This window comes from Mangifera indica, chromosome 12, assembly GCF_011075055.1.
Source record: "Mangifera indica cultivar Alphonso chromosome 12, CATAS_Mindica_2.1, whole genome shotgun sequence".
Taxonomy (NCBI): Eukaryota; Viridiplantae; Streptophyta; class Magnoliopsida; order Sapindales; family Anacardiaceae; genus Mangifera; species Mangifera indica.
In genome coordinates, this window is record NC_058148.1 from 8,549,909 (window position 1) to 8,576,363 (window position 26,455).

Genomic DNA, 26,455 nt, shown 5'->3' on the forward strand with positions numbered 1-26,455 from the left:
AATGGTGGCACAGGCAACCGACCACAGTGCGATGCTTTTATGCACGTGGCAAAATCACAGCCATACCATAAAATGATATTGCGGCTGTGCTTGTCGGTGACTTTAATCATCGCCACACTGGGCACGCTTTAATTGCCGGGTGTCTCAAAGGTGTGGGCTGGGCCGCTGGTCGGTTCACCAAATTTCGCTTTGTCTGTCGTCTGCCCATCAAAAAAAACTTCACGTCAATAATTGTTTATTTAATCCAAAAATCATAAGATCGAAAATAAATTAAAGTTTGGTTGAATAATAATTAGGGTTAGATTGGGGCAGGCCAAGCCCGAACACTCTTTATTAGAATTCTATTTAAATAAAAAATAATTTAATTTAAATTTATCGAATCAAAATTAAATTAAATTTAATTTTAATTCATATAAAAATAATTTAATTTGATTCTATTTAAGTTTGGTTTAATTTTGTAACTCAAATCAATAATTCAAATTTATAGTTCAGTCCGGTTTAAATTAATAGTTCGAATTGACGGTTTGAATATATAGCTCAGATTCATAATTTGAGTTCATGATTCATTGATAAAATAACATTATTTTATCAAAATATTATTTAAAATTTTTTATTTAAGCCACAATTTCAAACTATTTAATTCAAGCTAATTTGAATCAAATTGAACTATGAATTTGAACTACTAATTTAAGCCTCAAATTCAAGTCAAATATCTCTTGGCTTGAATTTGACCTAAAGTATATCGAATTAATATAATACAGTAAACGTATTGTATGATACTATACGATATATATTATCAACACAAATCGATACATTTAAAAAAAAAATGATGATATTGTAAATATATATATGAGAAATTTTAATTTTTTAATTACGTTTATAATATTTTTTAAAATGATGACAAATCAATTAAATATTTTATTATTTTATTTTATTTTTTTAAACTATATTATATAATACAAAATTCAATATATAATATAAAAATTAAGTTTTTAATATACAATTGAACTTCTACGGAATGCATGCATTGCTTGCCATTGATCCCAATGTTGTCCAAGTTGACTAAGTCTAATAATTTTGACTGAATTAAAGGCCGTAGTGTTTGAGTTCATTTATTAGGAATGAATAGTTTCTGTTTTGAAATTAATTTTTGTTAAATTTTCAAACAGAAATTAATTTTTGAAAATAACTTTACCTTCCCAACGTACAAAACAGGGGTATGACTTTTGGCTTGCCTGTCAATTTCTCCGAAAGCCCTGAAGGGCAATGCCAAGATTAAGACGTATGGATTACGTGTTGTGTATATTATAGAAAAAAAACTGAAAAAGATTGAAATATAGAAGATTTAGATAAATTGGACTAGAATGAAAAGTTTCAAAGTTACTTTAATCTTTGAAAGTTAGTAAGAACAACAATGTCAAGATTAAGACGTGTTGATAACATGTGTCTCCAACGACTAACTGTAATACCAACGATCAAACACATCTCTTATTTGTCATTCATTCAAAAATGTAGAGAAATCTTTCACTTGATAACAATTAAAATATTATAATAAATTTATAAGTTTTTCGATAATAATGAAAGTTAGATTTTGATATATTTTTTAAAGAGATTTAAATTTATACTCTTTTATATATTAAATTTTCTTTTTTATTACGTAAACTATCCATTTGGGGGGTATATATAACATTTCTCCTTTGGGAGAAAGTGTTGTGAGTTCATTTATTATGAATAAATAGGTTGTGTTTTGAAATAAATTTTTGTTAAATTTTGAAATAGAAATTAATTTTTGAAAAAATCTTTACCTTCCAATCCCAACGTACAAGACGGGTGCGTATGACTTCATGATTTGCCTGTTTCAAGTGAAAGAAAATAAATGCTGATGCTTTGTCAATTCAAATCTTTCGAAAGACCCAAAGGCCAATGCCAAGATCGAAAGCTTCGTTACTTTCCTTTAACCAGCCAACCAACTTTCTCTCTTTTTCCAAGAATCCAAACACAAGCCAAAAGCTGAAGATTGGATTCCTCACTTTAGATAATTCCAGTGGGCTGTGACCCATGAGCAGATTTTTGTTGTTAAATTTATAAACAAGTTGGAATTATAATATAAATTTGTTTAAATTTTGGAATGGATTCCCTCTGAAATTGGTAACTTTATAGTAGAAATAGAGTGTTGGTGACTAGTAAAGTTTGATTGGGGACAAAATGTGCAACGTCTAGCTGAGTGGGTCAGTTTTCAGTGGGCTGCCATGTGATTATTAGCTGGCTGACCAACCCAACCAATCACAGAATGTCCCAAACTTAAATAATACTTAATAATTAGTTTGGTGGGAGTGGCTCCAAAGGGCTAATTTCAAACATGAAAACATGTTAAACTCAAACTATATATATTTATTTTGAGGGTATAAATATACACATATTTATATAAATTATTATATTATTATGTGATTTTATATTAAAAATAATGATTGATTTATAAATTATTGTTTTATAAATAAAGAATTATTAATTAAAATTATATTTAAAAGATATGATTTTATTAAATAACATAAATCAAGGTGTAATCTTATGATATATGATTAGGTTGTATCTTTTTGGTATGATTATAATTATTACTTAATGTGATATGGTGGCCAAAATCACAGCCAATGTTTTGTCTCAGAGTTGCATCCACACGTGATGTGATTATGGCCAAATTGCACCTATTGGGGGTGCTTTTGCAGAAGAATTGCATCAAATAGTTTGGTAATGATTTGCCAATATTTTTTTAACCTTCCATGGTTAAGTCTTTTAATGAAGTTGAGTTTTGGGTGTTATTGTATGATTTCTAAACTCGAAGGTGTGATAATGAAATACCGCCAAACTTTGGATGAAAAATAATTTACCCTAATAAGTAAAAGCCTGTAAGTCCTTGGTGATAACACTTTTCCTTGCAAAACACTCCTTTCTTTCCTTCTTTCTTCTTACTGATAACTGCAAAATCCAAAACAAATTTTTCCACAATTCACCTTGGAAAATGACAATTCATCGGAATGTTTAATGCCTAATACTGTTCACCTGGTCCCACAAACCAAACACGCACCACAATGAAACGAAACGTAACCAGAAGAGCCGAACGGGGTGATTCAAAAGAGTGGATGAAACAAGGACACGTGGAGTACGGTTGATGTCATTTTTTAGTTAGCTGGCCAGCCTGGCCTCGTTTACACGTCGAAACGTGGGTTTGGCCTCCTGAGTCTGAGAGTGAACAGTGAGCCAATGGTGGTTCATTAATGTGATTGTACGGGCTCCAACCAGGTTCTGTGTTTTTGTTTTGACTGATGGATTCCACCATGCTCTAATTCTTCGCATGCATTTTGTCGCTTCAATTGAGCGTCCACGAGGGTTCGAATGAAAATAAATTTGGTTTAAATTTAAAAATTAAAAATTTTTAATTTTAAATTCAAAATTTAAAAATATTTGATTCATTAAATTTTAGGGTTTAAAAATTTTTGATATAAATTTATTAAATAATATTGTTTTGATAATATATAACAAAATTACTGTCATTTTTGTTATTTTTTGATTGAGTATAATATTAAATCAAATTTAAAATTTGGTTTAGATTTAAATTTAAATTTAAATTCTTTTAAACAAGTTAAATTCAAATATTTTAAAAATAAATTTAATGAATTTATACTTAAATTTAAATTAAATTTAATTATATTTAAATCTAATTTGGAATAAATTATCAAGTAATTAATTTTGAAGGGATAATAGCGAATTAATTTTGTAGGATAAGAGAGAGCCGTTGGGAGAGGTGACGTGGCTGGGTTCAGCGCTTTTCGAAGTACAAGCATCTCATGTAAATTTATGAAAGGGTCTTAAGCATATAATTTACCTTGGAAGTAATGGAAAAAGGGAGTGAACTTTAAGAACAAGTGAGAAAATGAAAGAGGGATGGGTGGGAAATACGTGCCAGAAAAAAAAAAAAAAAAACAGATAAAAACATAAATCTATATATATATATATATATTTTAAATATTTAAATAAATAAATATTTAATATATATTATTATATAATTAAATAATTTTAAATTAAAAATAAAATAATATATAATTACGTAAATATTACGTAAATATATATTTATTTGAGTATTTAAACTTCGGACGTAAAGTGCGCGGGTGGTGCTTAGTGCGTAGTAGGGTCGGTGAAAGCGAAACCTACCAAATCTTTATTTGGGTTTTTACTTGTAGTAAAAATTTATGGGCTTACGGTATCAAGTATCAACCCATTCAAATTTATTATCTTTTAACTTATTTCTAATTTACTTTAATACCGATGAGTTAAAAAAAAAAAAAAAACACTTTTCGGAAATAGTAAATTAAAATAGAGAGTCTGAGAAGAAACTCCCACGATCTTCCATTCCTCTCGATATATACCCCTCTGTTCTTTCATTTCTCTCACACCATCGCTGAACTCTCTCTTTGTTTCCTTCTCTCAAATTCCTTTCATTTTGGTTCTGCAAAAATCCATGGCCAAGGACTCAGAGCATGGCTCATTCTCGGCTAAGGACTACACAGACCCACCACCGGCTCCTCTCATCGACCCCGTCGAGCTCATCAAGTGGTCCTTTTACAGAGCTCTGATTGCAGAGTTTGTCGCCACCTTGCTCTTCCTCTACATCACTGTACTGACTGTCATCGGTTACAAGAGCCAGACCGACCACGCCGACCCGTGTGGCGGCGTCGGCATTCTCGGTATCGCTTGGGCTTTCGGTGGCATGATCTTCGTTCTCGTTTACTGCACCGCTGGTATCTCGGGTAAGTCCTCCACCCACATCCAACTTCACTCGAACTTACTGAAGGTTCAATCTTTTCTTCTTTTGCATAACAAGTAAAAATCTTTGACGCATGAAACAATGCAGGGGGCCATATTAACCCAGCAGTGACGTTCGGGCTGTTTTTGGCGCGGAAGGTGTCGCTGGTGAGAGCCGTGATGTACATGATAGCCCAGTGTTTGGGAGCTATTTGCGGAGTTGGGTTGGTGAAGGCTTTCCAAAGCTCGCACTACAAGAGATACGGCGGTGGAGCCAACGAGCTTTCTCAGGGATACAGCACCAGCGTCGGCTTGGGCGCCGAGATAATCGGAACTTTTGTCTTGGTCTATACTGTTTTCTCTGCAACTGATCCCAAAAGAAGTGCCAGAGACTCCCATGTCCCTGTAAGCACCCAAACTTCTGTTATTTTTCTTAAAATTTTTTGGGATAATTTTTTCTTACTAAAGTTTTTGGCTGTAATACACATAACACATGTTCTTTGATAACATTAATATTTTCTTTCAGGATTTTTAGTTAATGTGTCTTTTTCTCAGAAAAGTATACCCAAGATTAGATCTTACATTTATTACAAATCCCCTGCAGTTTGAATTTTATAACAACGATCTTCTGGTACTGATATAATCTTCAGTAAAACTCCAAGAAAGGAGGATAAGTCTTTTTTTTTTTTTCTTAATTATGTATTTTATTCTGTCAGATAGATAATCTTAGTTTAAGTTAGATTAAAATGGTTTTTGATGGTTAGTCCACATTCATATTTCTTTAAACATACTATCTATTTCCTTACTTTTTCTAGACAATTGAAACCAAAGGGTAGTTGTTCTACTGTTTATAAATAAGAAGGCATAAGAGAAGAAAATTAAGAAAGAAAATTTAGAGCATGTTATGTTTAGTAAAAATATTAAAATTTTAATTTTTGTTAGACAAATATAATTAATGAGATGGGAATTGCTTCCTTTTTCTCACTAAAATGACTTATCTTTTATAAAGTTGAAAGGGTAACGTGCCTGATTCTGTGTTGGAAAACAAATGGCTAGTTGAAAGATGCATGGGACCATTCTTATCTTGTTCTCTTCCTCTCTAAATTGAGAGTGGATGCCCAAAGATAATTTGAGTGGTAAAAACGTGAAATTTCGAGCATGGGAGTAGGGGTTAAATCTCTATGAAAAAAAAAAAGAAGGAAAGGATAGATGATTCTTTTGCTTTACCAAGTTTCTTTTGCATTTCTTTTTGTTTATCTCTCTATCTTCAGCGAAAGGCCCCACTTTGGAGTCTAATGGGAGGTAGGCTCTCAAATTATGACAAAAAGAATCACTTGTTTATAGTGTTTTCTCAAAGATGATGTCTTCCTTTTGGGAATTTCGTGAGACTTCAAACAGCTTCTTCTCTGATGATCTCACACTCAGTTTATCTCTTACTTATTCCTCTTTTATCGTTTTGTTTGATCAAATCACGGTATCATATCATCATATAATTAATATATAATTAATATGATTGACAACGAATTATGGGTTTCACGTGTAGATTCTTTGGGATTTGCTCTTTCATGGTATATAGTACAAATTTCGTTGGCTTTGTCTTAACCAAAGCTTTATTAAATGGGGATGATTTAATTTTTATTTTCTATTTCAGGTTTTGGCACCACTCCCAATTGGCTTCGCCGTGTTCATGGTTCATTTGGCCACTATTCCTATCACCGGCACCGGCATCAACCCAGCTAGGAGTCTTGGAGCTGCTGTTATTTACAACGAGGATAAGGCGTGGGATGATCAAGTAACTAACCAAACAAGTCAATGAATTAATCCTTTTCAATGTTTACCAAATATATTTACTGATATTATATTTTTCTGTTGGTTTCAGTGGATCTTCTGGGTTGGACCCTTCATCGGCGCAGCTATTGCCGCATTCTACCATCAGTTCATCTTGAGAGCGGCAGCTGTGAAGGCTCTTGGCTCATTCAGGAGCCAAACTCACGTCTGAGTTTTTAAATTAAAGATTGCCTTCTTCATGGATACATTGGATTAAAAAAGATTGGAAGAAGGGTCTGATGAGTGAATAATGAGGGAAGTTTTTGTGCTTTTGTATGGTGGAATTCTGTATTTGTGTGCTCAAACTGGGGTCTTGGGATTGTAGGTAAAAAGCCTCTCTTTATTAATAATGGGGGCTTTATTTTTTAATATCCCTATTGTACTTTTAAGCACCCTTGCCTTAGAATTCACTTCAATATTTGTCTTTCAATTCCACTACTTTCTATGTGATTATGCTTTAAGAAAAAAGTTGAGTGATGTGGGTTTCTGCTTACTGCTGTTCATTTCTCCATTAGTGCTCAGCTTAATTTACCCTTGCAAGACTGAGTTATCACTTCTTCATTGAACCTGAAACTGCAGTCATGATCACAGAAAGGCTCAAGTCCAATTGAGCATTTAAGCTTTCATTATTTCATCTCCTTGAGTCATCATTGCATGAATACAAAGGGTTTTGAAATAGGTCCATTGCATTCATTACTAAACGTGTACCTTTTATGAAAATGGGTCCATTAATGAGTAAATATTATCATATTTGACATATTGTCTAGCCAATAAAATTAGTAGCTGTAGAATCCAAACTTTATACTAGGGGTGTTTGTTTTTCTATTGTTGGAATCTCACCCAAATTAAACTATCTTTTTAGAATCAAATCAATCATACTTTTTAAGTAAACTCAGATCTAATGATTCTTTTTAGATTTAATGATTGATTGTATAACTATTACATATTACATTAGACAAGTCAATGGGTAATCTTAACATAACACTAATGAATCTCAAACTCAACCCTCTCTTTTAGAGATTTCACATTTTTTGTCATTTAAGGCCAAACTACCTTGAGGGCACTTTGAGTGGATTTTGAAAAATGACTTTAACCTATGATGATTTAGTTGGATTCCTCACTGCAAGTTGGGTTTCTTTTGTACTGTAAAATACTAGCCTTTCAGCTCCCTTCATGGTGTCTCTTTTATCTTCTTTGTATTTTTTCAGTACTTGATTGTTGCTTGACAGAAAAGTGCTTCAAGTTTCAACAAACACTCATAGCTTGAAGCTGAATTAGCATACAGGAGGAATGCCAAAAAAGGCAGACTGATGGACAAGAGATGAACTAAATTAGCAAGCAGTAGTTATTTGGAAGAGCCCAACAACGTGCATCAACTTCTAGTACATTGCTTCTGTCCAATAATTATACATGGAACCAAAATCGTGATAGAGACAGTACACTTCTGGACATGTTTTCAGATAATTCTCTTTGATGGGTAGCATAGCATGGTATGGGATCAGACTGAATTAGACTTCATCAGATGAGATTGTATCATCTGTCTTCTTGTTTCGTGTCTCTTGTCTTGTATATTATGCCTACTAAACATGTTTAAACTTACAAGTGTTAATTTTGAAGCTAAAATTATCGAGTTCAAATCGATGATAAATAAAATCAAGTGTTAATTAATTATCTCCAACAAAGTGTGTCTAGAGAGAGCAATTTTGGCTTGAATGTAAGGTCTTTGACCCTCTTAAATTCTAATGGGGAGTAGATTTCTCTATGGAAATGAGAAAGAGAATAGAGATGAACATAGAAAATATCTTCGTAATTGAAGGCAAGGATATATCTATCCTCTCTCTATCCAGTTATATTTTTTTTATATTAATATATTTACTCAAAATCTTAATATATCTTTATAATTTTAAATTATTTATATTTTTTCAAATATATTTATGTTTTTTCTGTTGTTGTGTATATTATTATTTATAACATTTGAAATAAATATTGGATTGAATTTAGTATATGTTAATTTTGTTGTTTAATATATTTATATTATGTTTATACAGATAGAGACAAGAAGGAGATTTTTTCTCATACATACAAAATGGAGAAGGGATTTATTCCCATAAATAGAGGATAAAAAATCTTTGTTATTCTTTTAATAAAGATAGACTAAAAATAAAGATTAATACCTTCTATAAGGGCAGAAAATAAGGTATTCAATCTCCTATTGCCTTTTTAATTGCCATCCTTGTTATGTCAACTTGATCCATGAGACTTATCTTATAACCCACTGAGTCTGTAAACCTGACACAATCCACTTTTTTTCGTATTGGTTTGATACAAACTATGCCAAATTATTTGCAGCCCAACCCTATGACACCTCAACTTTGAGTATCAATTAATGAAAATAAGGAAACAAATGAGAAATACTGATTATTACATTTACATGACTATAGAATCCAATATCTAATAAATTTACTGCATAAGTAATGCCCTTAAACATCTTTATGATAAGATTAGCAGCAATACTATATTTATTTATTTTAATTATATAAATATAAATAAATAAATAAATATATATATTAAATTTATTTAAGGCCAAACGACTATTTCCCACCCAATGTATGTTGTAATGACAAGTTTTCACTATTTAACTATGAAAACATCAAATACCCACCCATGATCAGTTAAAAATAATTGTGGTAAGGGTAAAATCGTCATTTTCTCTATAATATTAAAAAATAAACTAAAATATAATTTATTTTTATCCCCCTAAACTTTGAAAACTAAAATTTTCCCTTAGCCTAAGTTTTAAAAAATGGTAGTTTCACCATAGGGTTTGGTTTTGAAATCTCCGACGACATTACCGATGACCTCTCCCTCTTGAGACATCCTCTCTTTTCGATGATCTCTTTCCTCCTATTTGGAGAGCCGATCGACGTCGAAGACGTCTTGGGAGACGAAGACGAAGCCGTCGTCTTTGTTTGGGAAGACGATCATCTTCCCAGATGAAGACGACGACTTCGTCTTTGTCTCCCAAGGCATCTCCGACGTCGATCGGCCCTTCAAATGGAGGGAAAGAGATCGCTGGAAGGAGATGATACTTCGGGAGGGAGAGGGCGTCTGCAATGGAGCTGAAGAGGTCGCCGGAGATTTTAAAACCAAACCTTAGGGTGAAACTGTAATTTTTTAAAACTTAGGCTGAGGGAAAATTTTAGTTTTTAAAGTTTAGGGGGGCAAAAATAGATAAAATTTTCAGGCGTTAAGGTTCTGTTAAATTTAACCGGCCATGGGTGGGTACCATTTGGAGGGCCGATCGGCGTCGGAGACGTCTTGGGAGACGAAGACGAGTCGTCTTCGTCTCGGAAGACGATCGTCTTCCCAGAAGAAGACCTCACCGTCTTCCCAGATGAAGACGACGACTTCGTCTTCGTCTCCCAAGGTATCTCCGACGTCGATCGACCCTTCAAATGGGAGGAAAGAGATCATTGGAAGGAGAGGATACTTCAGGAGGGAGAGGGCGTCTGCAATAGAGCTGGAGAGGTCATCGGAGATTTTAAAACCAAACCCTAGGGTGAAACCGCCATTTTTTAAAATTTAAGCTGAGAGAAAATTTTAGTTTTTAAAGTTTAGGGGGGCAAAAAGAGATAAAATTTTCAGACGTTAAGGTTATATTAAATTTAACCGATCATGGGTGAATATTTGATATTTCTATAGTTAAAAAATGAAAACTTGTTATTACAACATACCTTGAGTGGGAAATAGTCGTTTGACCTTTATTTACCATATAATAATATATATAAATACGTAGGCATGAGATTTTCCCCCAGTCCATACACTATAATTACGGGAGCACTCAACACTACATGCGCACATTAGTGAAAGCAAGTCAAAATCGTAGCAGGCTAGCACACAATTTCTTCTGTTATCTTCTTCTCGTCGTTGAATTTTGCGTATCAGAGATGCATCTATGGCCGACGGTAAGAATCCGAGAGTCTTTCAAGATATCATACTTAACGAAACTGGAATGGAACCTCAACAGAATGGACAGCGAGAAGAAACGATGCTCTCAAGAGCAACCTCTCTTGCTCGATAACAATCGAATAAATGCTCAAGTTTCTGAAACACCCAGATTGCAAAATTCTTCTTCAGGGTTTGCTTTTTTGGGTAAAGAGATACTTATGGTTGCCTCTTGCTTTTACTGCTGCTTCTGCTGTGGAGGTAATTTCATTTCTATTTAATTATTTTCAATTATTTTATTGTGTTTTAATTTGGTAATCTCTATGGAAATCGTGAAGTAGACTTAGGTTTTAGGACTATAGACTCCAGGAATTGGGTGAAGCTTTTAATTTAGATTAGGAGGGTTGTGGGTAGCTTGGGAGTATTGTCAATTTGATGCTGGATTAGCTGGTTGGAGATTTAAATACCACTCTAAGTACTTGAGCTATTGGTTTAATTGAAGCTGCTTACTTGTGTTATTGCACCTAGGGTTTTGAGATCAAATGGAATTTACACTAGGGATGAAAAATTGGGGGTCGAGGTTGGGTTAAACGAACCGTATGAAGCCTTTTAAGAAGGTGAAGATATCCATACGAAGACTTTGAACAATTTCATTTAGAAAAATGATATGGGCTTGGTGAAGTTTAAATATGATCAGTCGGAATTGATCAACATTTAGCTTCAATAAGTTTAATGTCCCTTTGAGTGTTGTTGGTAGATTGATGTTTATATCACAGAAATAGGTTTTCTCTTTTGATGGATTGTAGAGTGGTTTTGCTTTTGTTTTTGGAAATCTCTTCCTTATAATTTGACTCCTTCATTACTTATAAGGACATCAAGAGTGTGAATTAAAAATTTGTATCAAGTTGTTGGTGTCCTGCCACTGTCCCCTGTTTATTTGGAGAGGTTGTAATGTGGTTAATTTTGCTCTTCCTCCTTGTTGCTTCTTTTAAATTAATACGTTTAGGGTTAGGCTAGACCCAAATCTAACAGCAAACTGAACACGATCTACAAATCCTAATACAGTCATCCATTCTAGATGTCTGTCTTTTTAATTGTCACTAATGAAAGTAGATCCTAGGTGTGATTAAGTTAACAATGAAATGGTTTTTCGTTTGGGGATGTTATGTATCACTAATATTGAGTTTTGCTATAACTGTGGCATCTGGTCTACCATAGCTGATGGTGATGCAGTTCTTTGTTCTGACTTGTGCCTGTTTTGCTTCTTCATCCATGCATGCTACTTTCTTAGTCGATGATTACTACTATTTCTCTGGTTTCATTTTCTGTAAAATAGTTATTTTTAGATTTTTTTTTTATATGTGTAAATCATAAACTCTTATTAATATTTATTTGTTTTTAAAAAGTATAGACTATACCCTTCCCTTTTTTTAATGCAAGTGGGTTTCAGTCTCAAGATTTGAAGAACTAACCAGATACAAATAATTATAATGACTGGCATCAAAATTTTAATTTAATTAAGAGATTTTATTCTTTCAGCTGGCATGGTTGAAGAATAGTGCTAAAGAAGTACTTAGCAGGGCCAATGCTCCTATGGCGATGATCTGTCCAGCGTACATGCAACAAGATTGTAAAATTAGTCTTTAAAGTCCAAGGTTGAGTACTATTATTGAACCATATTAACAGTAGTATTATGTACTGGAGTGCTTTAACTTAGACTGAAATGCTTTGTTGTTCAAAATCTATACTGGAAATCAGTTCATGTAGCTATGTATATTTGTTATGACAGTGCAACTGAGTAAATAATCTTTTAGTAACATAGTGGACTCATCCATTGATAGAGGAAGTTTGATTAATTGATAGGGGTAGTGTTCCTGAAAAAAAATACTAGACTCAAGGTAGTTTGGCTACTAATTTTCCTTGATTTTTAAACTTTGGATTTTTGTTGTATAGTTTATTTGTACAAAATCCCCTCTGAGCTGGATCAAATCTTTCCAGATCATTAAAAGGTCTGAAAATTGTTGACAGTGTCTAGAATAGATACCAGTCCATTGATTTTGATGTGGTAATGTTATGGCAGTTATTTAAGAAACTTTAGTTCTTAAATTCAAAGGATTAAGCTATCAATGATCATCGACTTATGATTATAAAATATAATTAATCTAGCGTTTGCAATAAAAAAATGATTTTGTAATTATAATTTGCCATGCGTGACACACACGATTTGTATGCAGGTATACTAGAAGTCTTGGGTTGACACCTAGTTGGGTATGCATGATAACTTTTTGTTTGTTTTCTGGCATACATATTATGTGTAAATAATCACATATTTATATAAGAATTCTTACACCCCCCACAAGAGATGACCCTCCTTACCTCCATCTGATTACCGGTCAGTGGAACCCCGCAAAGTGGGCTTGACCCCTTTGATACTTGCAGTGACCCTTTGCTAATCCTATAAAATGTCTATTAAGTATGCTCACACTAACACTTTAATATAGAGGCCATTAAGATATGATAGAAAAGATTTGTGTAAACTTTAACAATTATAAGAAAGAACTTTTAGAAATGCATACTTTCGTGATGATGCTTTGCAATTGTAGAAGAGAGATGACAATGACTTTTGCAAAAAATCGAAAATAAATTGACGTTTTTGTAAACCTAAATGCGTATATGTTTTGTCGGAAAGTTTTATATTGAAATCCATTCTTTAAGTTATGTCTATTAAATAATTTTCATCACTCATAAATCTTGTATACAATTTATTGCCCTATCGATATTAAATGTGGATGGACGGAAAAGAAAAAGAGATAATCAATGCATTGAATCATTAATTGTTTTGTTAATAAAAACAAATGGTGATAAATCAATTACAATTTTGAGTGATACAAGAAAGTTTAGTAGATTTAGATGTGAAGTACCTCTTCTAAATTCGATATTATGATTAGCATTTATCATCTTCTTAAACACAGATTCGGAAATTTTCATTTTATTATCACTATCGAAGTTACCTCAATGTGCCATCGACCATCAAGGTCAAGGCTTCTCTGAAGGGCTCCAGGCACACATTCTCGACATTGGTCCTGGCATTGATGATGCAATTTCCTTCTTCGATTCCTTTCGTACGAACACGCGCCTGACTTGCCGGCGGTTCTCTACGCTGAGTCATTAGGTGGTGCCATCTTTCTTTACATCACGTTGCGGTGGAAGGGCGCGTGGAGTGGTTTGGTTTTGAATGGCGCTATGTGCGGGATAAGCGATAAGTTCAAGCCTCCTTGGCCTCTAGAGCATCTCCTCTCTCCGTAGAAGCATGGCTAATCCCCACTTGGCGTGTGGTACCCGCGCGCGGAACCATAGTGGACGTGTCTTTCAAAGTGGAGTAGAAGAGGAAGCTGGCTGCGGCGAGTCCAAGGAGACCAACGACAAGGCCACGTGCGGGGACAGCACCTGAGTTGATACGTGTGTGCAGAGATCTGCAAGAAAAGTTCGAGGAGTTGAGGTGCCTTTGCTGATATGTCACGGCAGCGAGGACATTGTGTGCGACCCCGCGTGTGTGGAGGAATTGTATAAACGCGCGTCGAGTGTGGACAAGACGCTGAAGATATATCCAGGCATGTTGCACCAGCTGGTTGGTGAGCCGGAGGAGAACGTTGAGCTGGTTTTCGGGAATTTGGTGGAGTGGGTCAGAGCAAGAGCTCAAGGCTCTGCCTCTTGCAATCAGGGGTAAGGTACAAGCGCAGCGCGGTGGCGTTAAAAAGGAATTGTCCGTGTTTCAATAATAAGCGTAGCATTGTCACATAAATGAAAATATATATATATATATATATATATATATATATATGGGACAACAAAAGCAATTATAAACTGTTTTATAGAATCGATGTAGATTAAGCTGCAGGCCATCTTGATCTTGCTGCCTCAATAAAATATGTGGACTTACCTAAAATGTTTGAATGAGTCAGTTGGATCTCCAGTTTTAATGGAAAAACTGCAGAAAACAGAATAGAGATCTCATCCACTTACAGAACCTATATTATAGATCAGACTGCAATTCTATCTTGTTCCAGGATTCTTCATCACAAGCTGTATTTGATTGTTTGAAATGGAAGCTCTTTTCGGATTGCCGGATGGAAGACTCAGAAGCTCCATAATAGACGCAACTATGATGTGGATTGTGTACTATGCCATGGACAGAGCCCATGGGAAGGTTACGTCAAAAGAAGGTGTCATCCAGCGCTTGAACGAGATATCTAAGTTCTATGAATTTGCTGCGATTCTGCTGGAGGGCTGCATAAAATTTGTTCAAGATGAGGCAGATAGCTGCAATGTTGAAACCTACCATGAAATCCTTGCAGACTTGACAGAAATTAGAGACCGCCTTCTGGTGCGTCTGCAGGAAACGGAGCTGGCCATCTGGGAAAAGGACAGAGAGTTGACAGAAAGATTGGAGAATGAGTTGAAGCTTAGGCAAGCGTTGGAACTAAAAGAAAGAGATATTGTTTCTTTGCATGCGAAAGTTGAGGCTGAAAGAAGCAAGAGTGAGAATATTTCAGAGTCCAGTCATAGCAGTACTTCGAGTGGGGATGAGGATAGAGATAGTGAATTTTCTGAGTTGAGGAATTCGGTAGATCAACAGGTGTGGCATATAAAGCAACAGCTTCAGCTTGATTATAGGCTCGACGAGGAAAGAAATAGAGGTATTGATGATAAAAAGATAGAGCAGATGAGCTATGACATTAACTTCTTGAAAGAAACTGTAGATCAGGCTTTTAGTAAAATGCAGAAAGCCATTTTCTTGTCTGAGTTGGGGCCACAAGAGCAGAAATGGAGGTGGAATCTAGAGAGAGATGCAATTTATACATTGATCAAAGGTTTTATGAAGGATTTCAAGGATAAATTTGAGGTTGAAATGAGGAACCAAGAGAAGCAAATTCTTGTTGGATTGAGTGAGCATTTATCAGATTTGATGAAAGAGGTTACATGCCTGCGGGATGAGCTTCAGCATCTTATTAAACAAAATGAGGATCACTCAAAAGCTATAAGAGAAAATGAGAACTTAGTATCTTCAACCCGAATCAATAGTGAGTGCAATTTTCCTTCAAAGCCAGGAAGGTCTTTATCAGAAGGTGATAAAGTCCAGAATGTGAAAATGTTTTCCTCAAATGTTGAGCAAGTGGGACAAATGAAGCTACCCAAAGATGAACCAGAAGAAGATGGTGGTCATTTAGTTGCTAAGATGATAAAGAATCACGAGTCTATTATACGGAAAAAAGCTGAAGAGCTGAATCCATTGAAGCGAGAAAGGTTTTGGGAAATAGGGTGTTTAAACTTCAGGAAAGAAAAAGACCCTGATAGCTTGAGAGGAAGAATTCAAGAACTTATTGAGAGGACGGACAATTTAATCAAATGGAATTTTAGGCTGCTTGAAACTTTTGGAGAGGATGGAAGTGATCATCGGGAGGAAACTTCTCCAGTAAAAAGGATACCGGAATCTGGTGCAGAAAAGAAAGCGAACTTTGACATTGACAGCTTGGAAGAAGTCTGGAAGAAAGCGAATAATCCTTCAGTTTCTCAACATGTAAATGAAGAATTACAAAATGAATTAAGAATGTTGAAAGAGGAAAAGGAAGATGGAAATTTGCTAACCATAATTATGGAAGACACCAATGCAATTATCTTCAAAGGTTTAATAAGTGAGTTTCACTCACAATTGCAGGCTCATGACATTGAGAGAGATGCAAATTTTTGCTCTGCAATGGAGCCGGCATTAGTACAAATAAAAGATGAATTCACTTTAAAGGAGGATGTATGTGCCGTCTTCTTCCGTGAAATGTGCTATGAATGGAATGGGATCATAGAGAATTTCAGCACAGAAAGCCTTCTTGGAGAAGAGATTTCTTGGTTTGTCTTTGATGAGACCATCAGGGATACTGTGAACTTTGTGAACTACATGATAAGGGAACTCCAAGAAGTCAAAGTTTCCAAGAATTTTACAAATGGCTCCTCAGTTTGCTCTTACTGGCAGGACAGTAAAGAGTGTTTGCTTAAGGAGAATGAGTGCAAGATGGAGGTTGATTCTTGTGATATTGAACATCTCATTAGGCAGGAGATACATCAATTTGTTTTTGTTGAGGCTGTGAAAGGCACTTGCCGAAGTTTCGCACCAGCAGCAGCTAAGAAACAAGAGAAAATCCCTGATGCCAAAATTAATGGAAGTGGAGAGGAGAGTATGATTGAAAATTTAGATAAGCTACTGAAGTCTTTTGAAGAGAAGGAAGGGCTAATATTAAGTGCAAATTCCGAAATAAAGGAATACAATGCAGACGTTGATTTGGTGAAATTGGAAACTGAAGAGTTTAATGAGCATGAGATCTTTCATGAACTTCTGAATGAGGATGAAACTACTTTTACTTCAGTGAGAAGCAAACTTGAGCAAGCTCTAGAGCAGTTGTCTATGAGTAAGACAATATTGAGCGAGATCGAATCCAGTGTTGGCCCAGAAGTTAGTGACCAAGAAATTGTTCATCATGAGATAAGTCCAACAGATATCGTAGATGAGGGAAAGTATTCCCTCTGCCAACAAAAGGATAACCAAGAGATATTTAAAATTCGATATGATACTGTATCTACACCTAAAGTATTAATGGATTTTGAGCTCCAAGCACATGAAAAATTAGGGAGCAATATTTTGAGGTACAATAATATATTCCATATGCAATTGCTCTTTAATTCTCATGCTAGTTCATGATTCTGTTATCCTCTGCTTGGCATTGAAAGGATTAAAAATTTTAGTGTTGAAACAACAAAGCTTGTTACCTGGAAAAGTTCAGACAAAACTTTTTTAGGTACCGATTTCCTTGGACTAAGCAGATTGTTGTGCCAATTTCAAACAGGTTAGAAGAAGCAAAACATCAATTAGATTCACTTGTTAAACTTGTAGCCGCAACACGAAAAAGGGAATTGCTCTACAGGAAGGCTTTCATTATTAGATGCCAGAATCTCCAAAAGGCTGAAAATGAGGTTATAAAAAAATTTATTTTACTTAATTGTTGTCAGAAACTTTCTGAAAGTTCCCGTTCTGTATTGTTGTTCTAACAATTTATTATGTTTCTTGAGTTGTAGGTAGATCTACTCGGCGATCAAGTGGATGTATTGTTAAGGCTACTTGAGATGATTTACATGAAACTGCATCCATATTCAATTGTGTTGCAACAATATTTTGATGTGAGCAATGAGATAATTTCAAAAAATTGTTTCATAATAAAGAACTCTGATGCAACTATCAACTTCATCTCATAATATTATGTGCTTGTAGTTGGCCTCTGTTACTTGTTTCTCTGCTAGATTTTTGTTTTAATAGATAGTAGTTCTATTTTACTCTTCAGGTCTCAGAAATATTGAGCTTGATCCAGAGAGAACTAACTGGAGCAGCTCATACTTCCAGCAAGTGATAAAGGCATCCTCATATCACCAAATTAAAGATTTTCAAGGTTATCTTCTTCTTTTACCTCTTATGTTTTTCTCCAACACACCCTTGTCCATTCTGCTTGTTTTCAACATAAAAAATGTCAAGAGCAGAAAAAATTTTCTCCTCAATACAAAGGTGCTTATTGCCTTGACTATTCACTGGCTTTTGCAGTTCAATGTTCATAAAGTAGATTATCCTGGAGTTTATGCTTTACATTTCTCATCCGCTAAGAAACATCCATCCATCTTTTCTAGCTACCGTAATAAATATTCACCTATGTTTCTCAATAGATCAAAAGAAGTACATGCTTCCAGCTTTTGATGAAAAAGACAGTGTGGCATTAAGCAAGGTGAATTTTAGCTCTTCTGTTACTAATAACCAGCATATATGTTGGTGAATTTCATCCTCCATGATGTGCCCCTGGAGCAGGAGACTGAGCCTGGAATATGTGCTGGCTGCCACTGAGGTATTAATTTCTTGCATATCCAACTATATGTGTCTTTGCTAGTGGAGTGAAGGTGGAAATTTATAATGGCGGAAACAAAAGCTGGTGATTCTTTTGATTTGTTTGGTTTCATTATTCTGTTCCTTTAATGATATTCCAAGTTTTTATAATTGATGAGAAAAAGGAAAGTACGTATTTAGCATAAAACATGATTCAGTGGGGAGAAACAATCTGATTTATGAGAATGATTCAAATATTGAATGCTCAAAAATCTGTTTCTGAAATGTTTATATTTTGAAGGGATGCTATTGCAAACTGGACAAGGGTTATGGTGGACCTTGGTATTTGCGCTATACCATCAAGAAAGCAAACAAAAGAGCTACTTAAGGCTGAATCAACAATTGTTTTGGGATTTTTGACCCTTTAGAGGTAAAATTCTACCTATGACATTTGAGCAAGGGTAGATATCATGTCTCAGTAATTTAATTACCATGCTTTATTTTACTAAAGTCTTGAATTTCATCACTTTTTGTGCTTCAAAACTCCTCATCATGAATGACAAAATTTTCCTTGATTACATCATTGTGTAGTATTAAAAGGTTTTATTTCAATGACTATTTAATTTTAGGGATGCAAGAGTGAAGAGCTTGTTGTCGCCTTGAAACTGCATACTGATGTCAGATTCTATCAAATTGATAGTGCTGATGTAGCAAAGACATTTCAGATTGACTTTGAAATCAAAATTTTGTGTTAATCTTGCTGGGAAACGATTTTAAGATTTAATTGATTTATTGATTGATTGATTTATGAGTTGACTGATTAATTGATTGATTAAATGATTAGTGGCGGTAGGTGGACTTTGATTTTAAGAATTCCATCCCCATAAATTGATTGTAAAGTTTCGTTACGAGGCATCAGTAAAAAGTGAAACATTTCCTTTTAATTTTAAGTAGTATCAAAGCCACTCTGTGAAACCTTTGAAAATCATCAAAGTCAATTTTGTCCAATGTGTAATTGTCTAAGATGTAGTCATCCAAGAAAACCCCAATTGCGGCTATTGTTGAAATAAAGTCACGGAAGAGTAAATCCGGAGGAGATGAGTTTGAAGAAGATGAACCTGAGGCCAAAAGATGGTTAATTTAGAAATGATTAATTATGTGGTGAACTTGTTTGAGATGGCAATTAATCTTGATTTCAGGAAAACTGAGGTTGAAAATGAAGGCATTTCATCTCCTGGAAGTAGAACAGTGAGAGAGCCTAGAGTTGTGGTTCAAACAACAAGTGACATTGATATTCTAGATGATGGATACAGATGGAGGAAATATGGACAAAAAGTTGTTCTAAGGTAAATTTCACTTACATTTTATATCATAATGTTTTTCATTCCTTTATGAATCCCTGAAAGTAGATTATATTTAATTTTTCCTTTAAAGGGATTGCTTTAATCTTAAAAGTTACTTATTGTTCTACTTTGAAACAGTTATTATCCCAACTTTTTGGATTCCCTTTCTATACCAAATATAATTATGTAGTTAGCTCTCTTCTTTATCCATTTATAATAATATTGTCGGATTTTGCTCTCAGGAGCTACTGAAGTGTACACATCCAGGATGTCCAGTGAGAAAGCAAGTTGAGGGAGCATCTCATGATCTGAGCGCACTGATCACAACCTATGAGGGGAAACACAACCGCGACATTCCCGCAGCTCCTGCTAGCGGCAGTCGGGCATTGACGGAAAACAATAACAACAACACCACCACCACCAATGCTGCCATGCCCATAAGGGTTCCAACTGTGAGCCATCACACTAATAACTCCATCAGTAACCCTCTTCGCAACTTGAGGCAATCATTGTCAGAAGGCCAACCACCCTTCACCCTGGAAATGTTGCAAACCCCTGGGGGCTTCGGATTTCAGTTTCGGAAATTTCGTGAGTGAGGCACAAGCCACAAAATTTCATTTGTAAGGCACAAGCCACAGACAATTTGATGTCAAGAGCCAAGGATGAACCAAGGCATTTCATAAATAATGTGATTTATAAATTTTAAATTAAAAATAAAATAATATTTAATTATATAGTATTATGTTATTATTTATATATAAAATTATACACATTATTTATGTATATAATTTTATTATTAACTTAATTTGTCTCCCTATTTATAATAATTAAAATCAAAAAAATTTATTAGTATTATTTTTAAATTGTAAATAAAAATTAAAAAATAGATTTATAATATTCAATATTAATAAAAAAAATTCAAATCTTATGATGCATTATACGCAATATTACGTCATAAGTGGTGGGATGACGTGGTCATTAGTTTCCTGGTTTAATTGGTCAAAGTCAACTTGTATTTTATAAGAGAAAAATTCCATGTGGTAGGCCGTCCTTTTGTTATGGTAAAATTAAAGGGCAAAGATTATATCCCAAAATTTTAGTTTAATCTTAAAAATATATTTATAATAGATAAAAAGTTTAAATATTTACGTATAGATTAACTATCACTATAATTTTCAATTAAAAATAAGGGTCAAATCATTATTTTATGCTAAACCCTAAATTTGTAAAAGTTAATATCATTTTCTCCAAGTTTTAAAAACTAATATTTTACTCTATTTTCAAAATTTGAAAAGTTTAAATTTCACTCTTAGAGTTTGTTTAGCTTCTCTGAACACTATCATTTTGGTTATTGATTGACGTTTTTCACCAATCTTCCAAATCCGACAACAAAGGACAACCATCCAACCACTACAAAGGACGACAATCGTTGTCATCGTGTTTGGAAGATGCAAAGAAGGATGTCGTGTTATCATTTGGACAACCCGACGAAGGATGACATCATCCTTCGTCGTCGCATTGTCCTGACGTGTCGAAAGACGACAAAGTATTGTCTTTGTCATATCTTCCAAATGCAATAACAACGGTCATTGTTCTTCTTGGTGATTGGGTGGCTGTTCTTCATCGTTGGACTTGGAAGATAGGTGGAAAGTATCAGCCAAAGGCCAAAATGATGGTGGTCGAAGAAGCTAAACAAATCCTAGAAATAAAATCTAAACTTTTCAAATTTTAAGAATAAGGTAAAATATTGGGTTTTAAAATCTGGGGGGAAAATGATATTAATTTTTAAAAATTTAGGATTTAGTAGTAAAATAACGATTTTATCTTTGTTTCTAACCAAAAATTTTAACAATATTTACCTTATGAGCAAGTGTTTGAATTTTTTATCTATTATAAAAATATTTTTGAGATTTAACTAAAACTTGACCGGAATTATAATATCTTCCTTTATTCACATTATTACGTAATTGATGGCGCACAGACCATGAGGGAGAAGCCTCATTTATTCTGAGGAAAATACTATGATGTCCCCTCATAGTTTTATGATTATAATCAACTCCCTATGCTATTGGATATATTACGAACACCCTTTTCATTGTAGTGAGAATAAAGTAGGTCATTTCTATCAGGGATAATGTTACCAGAAAGACCTTGATATTGGATATATTTGGAACAACCTTGTTTTTTATTACATATGGATAATTGATTATGGAACCACCACAAGCTTTGATAGTAAGTGGCTTTAGGCAAGAAAGATGAAAGTTTAAATTTGTTTATGAAATCAAAGGTCAGGGCGTGCTTCCTTTGGTCATTTAAAGAAATTATTTTTTAGTTTGTTTGCAAAGTATGATTCTTCTAGTTTCCGTCATGATGTTTTTGAACTGGCAAGAAGTCATTGTATTTCGTTTTCATTACTTTTGAATAAAAGTCCAACCTATTTTGAGATTGTTCCTTTGGTGGCGGAGAAGATTTCTTCTTTACATTTTTAATGCTGAATTCTTATGTTTGCAAAGACATTGGTCTTATGGGTAATGCTATATTTTGTCATTATGGGTAATGCTAGTTTAGATAATGCCACCACACCAGGCCGGCTGCTTATATAGTCAACTTCATAGTCATTCTTCTTGTTCTTGTCTTCCACTTCAAGTTCTTCTTCAAAACTCCCCTTGTGAATACTGCTTGGTTTAAACTCAAATATGCCAAGGGCAACAAAAGTGTTTCTCATCCTGTACACAACAGTTCTTCTTATCACCGTTTATTGGTTTTCACCCTTCTATCTTCTAAATTTTGATCAAGTTGAGGAATCTCGTGATGGGGTAGTGCTAAGCGAGAAAAACTTTAGCCATGTTGTTGCCAAGAATCGGCATGTTATGGTGGACTTTTATGCACCATGGAGCTACTATAGTCAGCAATTGGCTCCAGAATATGCACTGGCTGCAAGGGAGCTGAAGGGCAAGGTGGTGCTGGCAAAAGTTAATGCTTATGAGGAAAAAGTGTTGAAAATAAAATATAGAGCTCAGGGACATCCGAATATATTTTTCTTTGTTGGTGGAGTGAAGGTAGATAGTTATACCAATGCAAGGAAGAGGTAAAGTTTTAGATTGGTTTGGTTTTAAGACTCTTTTTTTAAGTTATATTTCAAAATTTGTTAGTGTGGTACCCTTAAACAAATCCCCTATTAACAAAGAATGAGAGAGATGTTAGGATTGTCTTTACTTTGTCTGTATATCTCACATTGGTTAGGAGTGAGAGAATTTGACTGATTAAATAACTTGTGAGCTTTTTAAACTGTTAAGAAGAGTTTTGGGTTATAAAGCCCAGAAATAAAACCATGCTAGACTCTATATTTAAAGTGGACAATATCTTGATAATGAATCGAACTATTGAACTAGAAATGTTAAAAATGGTATCATAACGACTTCATATGTCTTTTTGAACGATGATGGGGTAAACCACAACGAGGACCCTAAGTTCTGTAAGAGGGGGTTTATGTGATACCCTTAGGCAAATCTCACATTGACAAAGCATGAGAGAGATGTTGAGTCTATTTGTATTTTGTCTGTGGATCCCACATTGATTAGGGGTAGGAAGCGAGAGAGATGCTGAGTTTGTCTGTACTCTGTCTATGTATCTCACATCAGTTAGGGGTGAGTCTTATAACAGAGGGTGTATGAGATACTTTTAGGTAAATCTCATATCGATAAAACACAAGAGAGATGTTGAGACTATTTGTGTATCTTATGTCGGTTAAGGGTGGGAGGCAAGAGAGACGCTGAGTTTGTTTGTACTCTATCTGTGATACCCTTAGGTGAATCCCACATCGACAAAGCACAGGAGAGATGTTGGGTCTGTTTGTACTCTGTCTATATATCTCACATCGGTTAGTGGTGGGAGAATTTGACTAGTTAAATAGCCTGTGAGTTTCTTAAACTGTTAAGACGCGTTTTGGATTACAAAGCCCAAAAGCAAAATCATAATGGACTGTGTGTCCAAAGTGGATAATATTTTGACAATGGGTTGGGTTATTAGACTAGAGATGTTACAAATGGTATCAGAGCAGCTCCGCGTGTCCTCTTGAATGATGGTAAGACAAACCTCAGCGAGGACGCTGAGTCCCGTCAGGGGGGGTGTATGTGATACTCTTAGGCGAATCCCACATTGACAAAACACGAGAGAGATGTTGGGTCTGTTTATACTCTATCTATGTATCCCACATCAGTTAGTGGTGGGAGAATTTGACTGGTTAAATAGCCTGTGAGTTCCTTAAACTGTTAAGACACCTTTTGAATTGTAAAACCCAAAAGCAAAACCATGATGGATTGTGTGTCCAAAGTGGACAATATTTTGACAGTGGGCCGAGTTATTGGACCAGGGATGTTACACTATCTATGTACCCCACATCGGTTAGGGGTGAGAGGAAAGAGAGATATTGAGTTTGTTTGTACTTTGCCTATGTATCCCACATCGGTTAGGGGTGGGAATATTTGACTAGTTAAATAGTTTGTGAATTCTTTAAACTATCAAGATACATTTTGGGACTATGCTAAGGGTGGGAGGATTTGATTGGTTAAATAGTTTGTTAATTTCTTAAACTGTTAAGACGTATTTTGGGACTAAGATAGAGTCTGTGTATAGAGTGAACAATATCTTGATAATGGATTGGTTATTGGAGTAGGGATGTTACAGTTTGGTTCTCATGAAAATAATGCACCTATTCAAAAAAAAAATTGTCATGCTAAAATGCATTATTTATAACATGCTTCTGTTTGTTTTGAAGGGATGCTATTGTGAAGTGGACAAAGACTAAGATTTCTCAAGGTGTCTACACTATAAAATCAATAGAGCAAGCAGAACAACTACTGATGGCTCAATTTACAGTAGTTTTGGCTTTCATGGACTCTTTAAAGGTACACATTAACTGGTCAGTTCCACTATTTGCAAAAGGTCTTTCAATACTAAACTTCATCAATTCACATGGCAAGTCTTCTACCTTTTGTTCACTCAATTCATATCAGGGCCCTGACTCCGAGGAAGTTGCTGCTGCCTCAAAACTGCATACAGATGTCATTTTCTATCAAGCAATCAGTGCTGATGTTGCAAAGGCATTTCAGTTTGAGCAAGAAATTGAAAGCCCTGCTCTAATTTTGCGGGAAAAGGAGTCTCAACACCTTAGCCACTTTAGTTAGTTTCCATACCCTTGAGTTTTAAGGGCTTCAAATTAATAATGTACATTTTTAGCTAATTCATCTTTGCCTCATTTCTCAGGTGGTCCATTCATCAAATATGCCATAGCCGACTTTGTATCTGTGAATAAGCTTCCTCCAGAGAGCGGTGACCACATTAACTACTGAAAATGATGGATTGATTCTCAAGCCTTTCATGCAAATAAATCCAGAAAAAATCAATGTCATTAATTTCTGTTGTGCTTCTTACTATTTCTGTCTTGCAGTCATTGGCAGAGAAATTTTCCGGAAGACAGATTTAAAGCTAGTCTGATACAAATTCAGAGACGTTACTTAGACTTTCATGATTGCAACAATGACTAATTGTGATTCTCATCCATCTCATACAAATTCTTCCATGGATTGCAAAAAGCTGGATGCAGAAAGAGTAGTCTTCTGTAATGAACTTTGATGAAAATTCTTCACAATGAGTCAAAACCCAAAAGGATGTTTCTCTTAATTACTTCATCTGCGTTTTTTTTTGATGATCTGATGAATATATCTATTCGGAAAATTGTGGTTAAAACCCAGGATCTTATACACAATAAATCATTCGGTAGACCAGTCAGATCTTCCTCATATTCTTCACCATAAATCAATGAATCCATTAAAATTAGGGTAAATATAATTTAGGCGAATAGAATCCTCCACAACCTAATATGTTCATTAATAATAACTTGGTTTTTGAAGTATCTATATATCCAACCCAAAATTTAAACTGATTAGGCAAAGAGACTCGTTCTTTAGGAACGCGGAGACCTCCCACTAATTGTAAGTGTGTATACCTCCTACTCATCATAAGCGCGTATAGTCTTTTTTAGTCTTCTTTTTTAAACCTTAAACATTCTCTTCTCCATACTCTGCCTCTGGTATCAACTCAAGTTAAGCTTCTTTATACATTAACTCTTTTATCCATCTCTTGCTTTCATCTTATTTAACTAACAAATATTTTGCTTATAGAACACGTTATTATGGAGCATAGACTATATTATGTTAAAATATATTGAGTCTATAAGTGTAATGATTGAAACCTATAATTAGTTTCCAACACTCTCCTTCAAGTTCAAGTACCATAGGCTAGCTGGATGGGTTATAACTTGGTATCCTGGGAGGGTTTTGATACTATTTTGATAGTATGTTGAAATATATTGGTTTTTAGGATATATTAAGCCTATAAATATGGAGATTGAAACTCATATTACAAAAAACTAATTGATTTGTGTTAAGGTCCAATTTATCCCATTTATATATCACTCACTTATATTGTTTTTATATGATATGGTATTATTTTAGTCTCCAACATATCAAACCCGGCAAAGACTCACATTTGTTCTTCAAATCCTGACAAATATTCAGATATCGTTCACAAAGTTCTGGACAATCGAATGAATTGCTTTCCTCCTGTTCTT

At 34.6% G+C, this 26,455-nt stretch overlaps 3 protein-coding genes and 1 pseudogene across 5 annotated transcripts; all 4 read left to right on the forward strand.

Moving 5' to 3' along the window:
* Positions 1–4,415: 4,415 nt before the first annotated feature.
* On the forward strand, positions 4,416–7,117 carry LOC123193039 (probable aquaporin PIP2-5). The gene is made up of 4 exons (XM_044605802.1): positions 4,416–4,802; positions 4,907–5,202; positions 6,449–6,589; positions 6,677–7,117. Exons 1-4 carry the CDS (start codon positions 4,514–4,516, stop codon positions 6,794–6,796), a joined length of 846 nt encoding a protein of 281 aa, XP_044461737.1. The 5' UTR covers positions 4,416–4,513; the 3' UTR covers positions 6,797–7,117.
* A 3,535-nt stretch (positions 7,118–10,652) lies between these two features.
* LOC123192030 lies at positions 10,653–14,296 on the forward strand (annotated as a pseudogene).
* Positions 14,297–14,611: 315 nt separating this feature from the next.
* LOC123192969 (WPP domain-associated protein) lies at positions 14,612–20,558 on the forward strand. Of its 3 annotated transcripts, none has more exons than XM_044605699.1 (8): positions 14,612–17,262; positions 17,463–17,589; positions 17,692–17,793; positions 17,955–18,059; positions 18,209–18,503; positions 18,783–18,911; positions 19,681–19,827; positions 20,067–20,558. In XM_044605699.1, exons 1-4 carry the CDS (start codon positions 14,672–14,674, stop codon positions 18,018–18,020), a joined length of 2,886 nt encoding a protein of 961 aa, XP_044461634.1. In that variant the 5' UTR covers positions 14,612–14,671; the 3' UTR covers positions 18,021–18,059; positions 18,209–18,503; positions 18,783–18,911; positions 19,681–19,827; positions 20,067–20,558. The 3 variants fall into 3 exon arrangements, with proteins under 3 accessions (XP_044461634.1, XP_044461633.1, XP_044461635.1); XM_044605698.1 differs by having other exon boundaries at positions 18,328–18,503; XM_044605700.1 differs by having other exon boundaries at positions 18,467–18,503.
* Positions 20,559–22,520: 1,962 nt separating this feature from the next.
* LOC123192031 (protein disulfide isomerase-like 1-4) lies at positions 22,521–25,320 on the forward strand. The gene is made up of 5 exons (XM_044604507.1): positions 22,521–22,912; positions 24,602–24,731; positions 24,840–25,005; positions 25,090–25,155; positions 25,274–25,320. Exons 1-5 carry the CDS (start codon positions 22,521–22,523, stop codon positions 25,318–25,320), a joined length of 801 nt encoding a protein of 266 aa, XP_044460442.1.
* Positions 25,321–26,455: the final 1,135 nt, after the last annotated feature.

What these genes read in the sequence shown, in the direction of transcription:
- LOC123193039 (XM_044605802.1), top strand. Translation starts at nt 4,514, where the DNA reads ATGGCCAAGGACTCAGAGCATGGCTCATTCTCGGCTAAGGACTACACA. An exon ending in CCAGAGACTCCCATGTCCCT is followed by an intron (nt 5,203 to 6,448) that starts GTAAGCACCCAA and finishes TTTCTATTTCAG; the next exon opens with GTTTTGGCACCACTCCCAAT. An exon ending in ATAAGGCGTGGGATGATCAA is followed by an intron (nt 6,590 to 6,676) that starts GTAACTAACCAA and finishes TGTTGGTTTCAG; the next exon opens with TGGATCTTCTGGGTTGGACC.
- LOC123192969 (XM_044605699.1), top strand. Translation starts at nt 14,672, where the DNA reads ATGGAAGCTCTTTTCGGATTGCCGGATGGAAGACTCAGAAGCTCCATA. An exon ending in TCCAAAAGGCTGAAAATGAG is followed by an intron (nt 17,590 to 17,691) that starts GTTATAAAAAAA and finishes CTTGAGTTGTAG; the next exon opens with GTAGATCTACTCGGCGATCA. An exon ending in TGTTGCAACAATATTTTGAT is followed by an intron (nt 17,794 to 17,954) that starts GTGAGCAATGAG and finishes TTTACTCTTCAG; the next exon opens with GTCTCAGAAATATTGAGCTT.
- LOC123192031 (XM_044604507.1), top strand. Translation starts at nt 22,521, where the DNA reads ATGCCAAGGGCAACAAAAGTGTTTCTCATCCTGTACACAACAGTTCTT. An exon ending in TATACCAATGCAAGGAAGAG is followed by an intron (nt 22,913 to 24,601) that starts GTAAAGTTTTAG and finishes TTTGTTTTGAAG; the next exon opens with GGATGCTATTGTGAAGTGGA. An exon ending in CTTTCATGGACTCTTTAAAG is followed by an intron (nt 24,732 to 24,839) that starts GTACACATTAAC and finishes AATTCATATCAG; the next exon opens with GGCCCTGACTCCGAGGAAGT.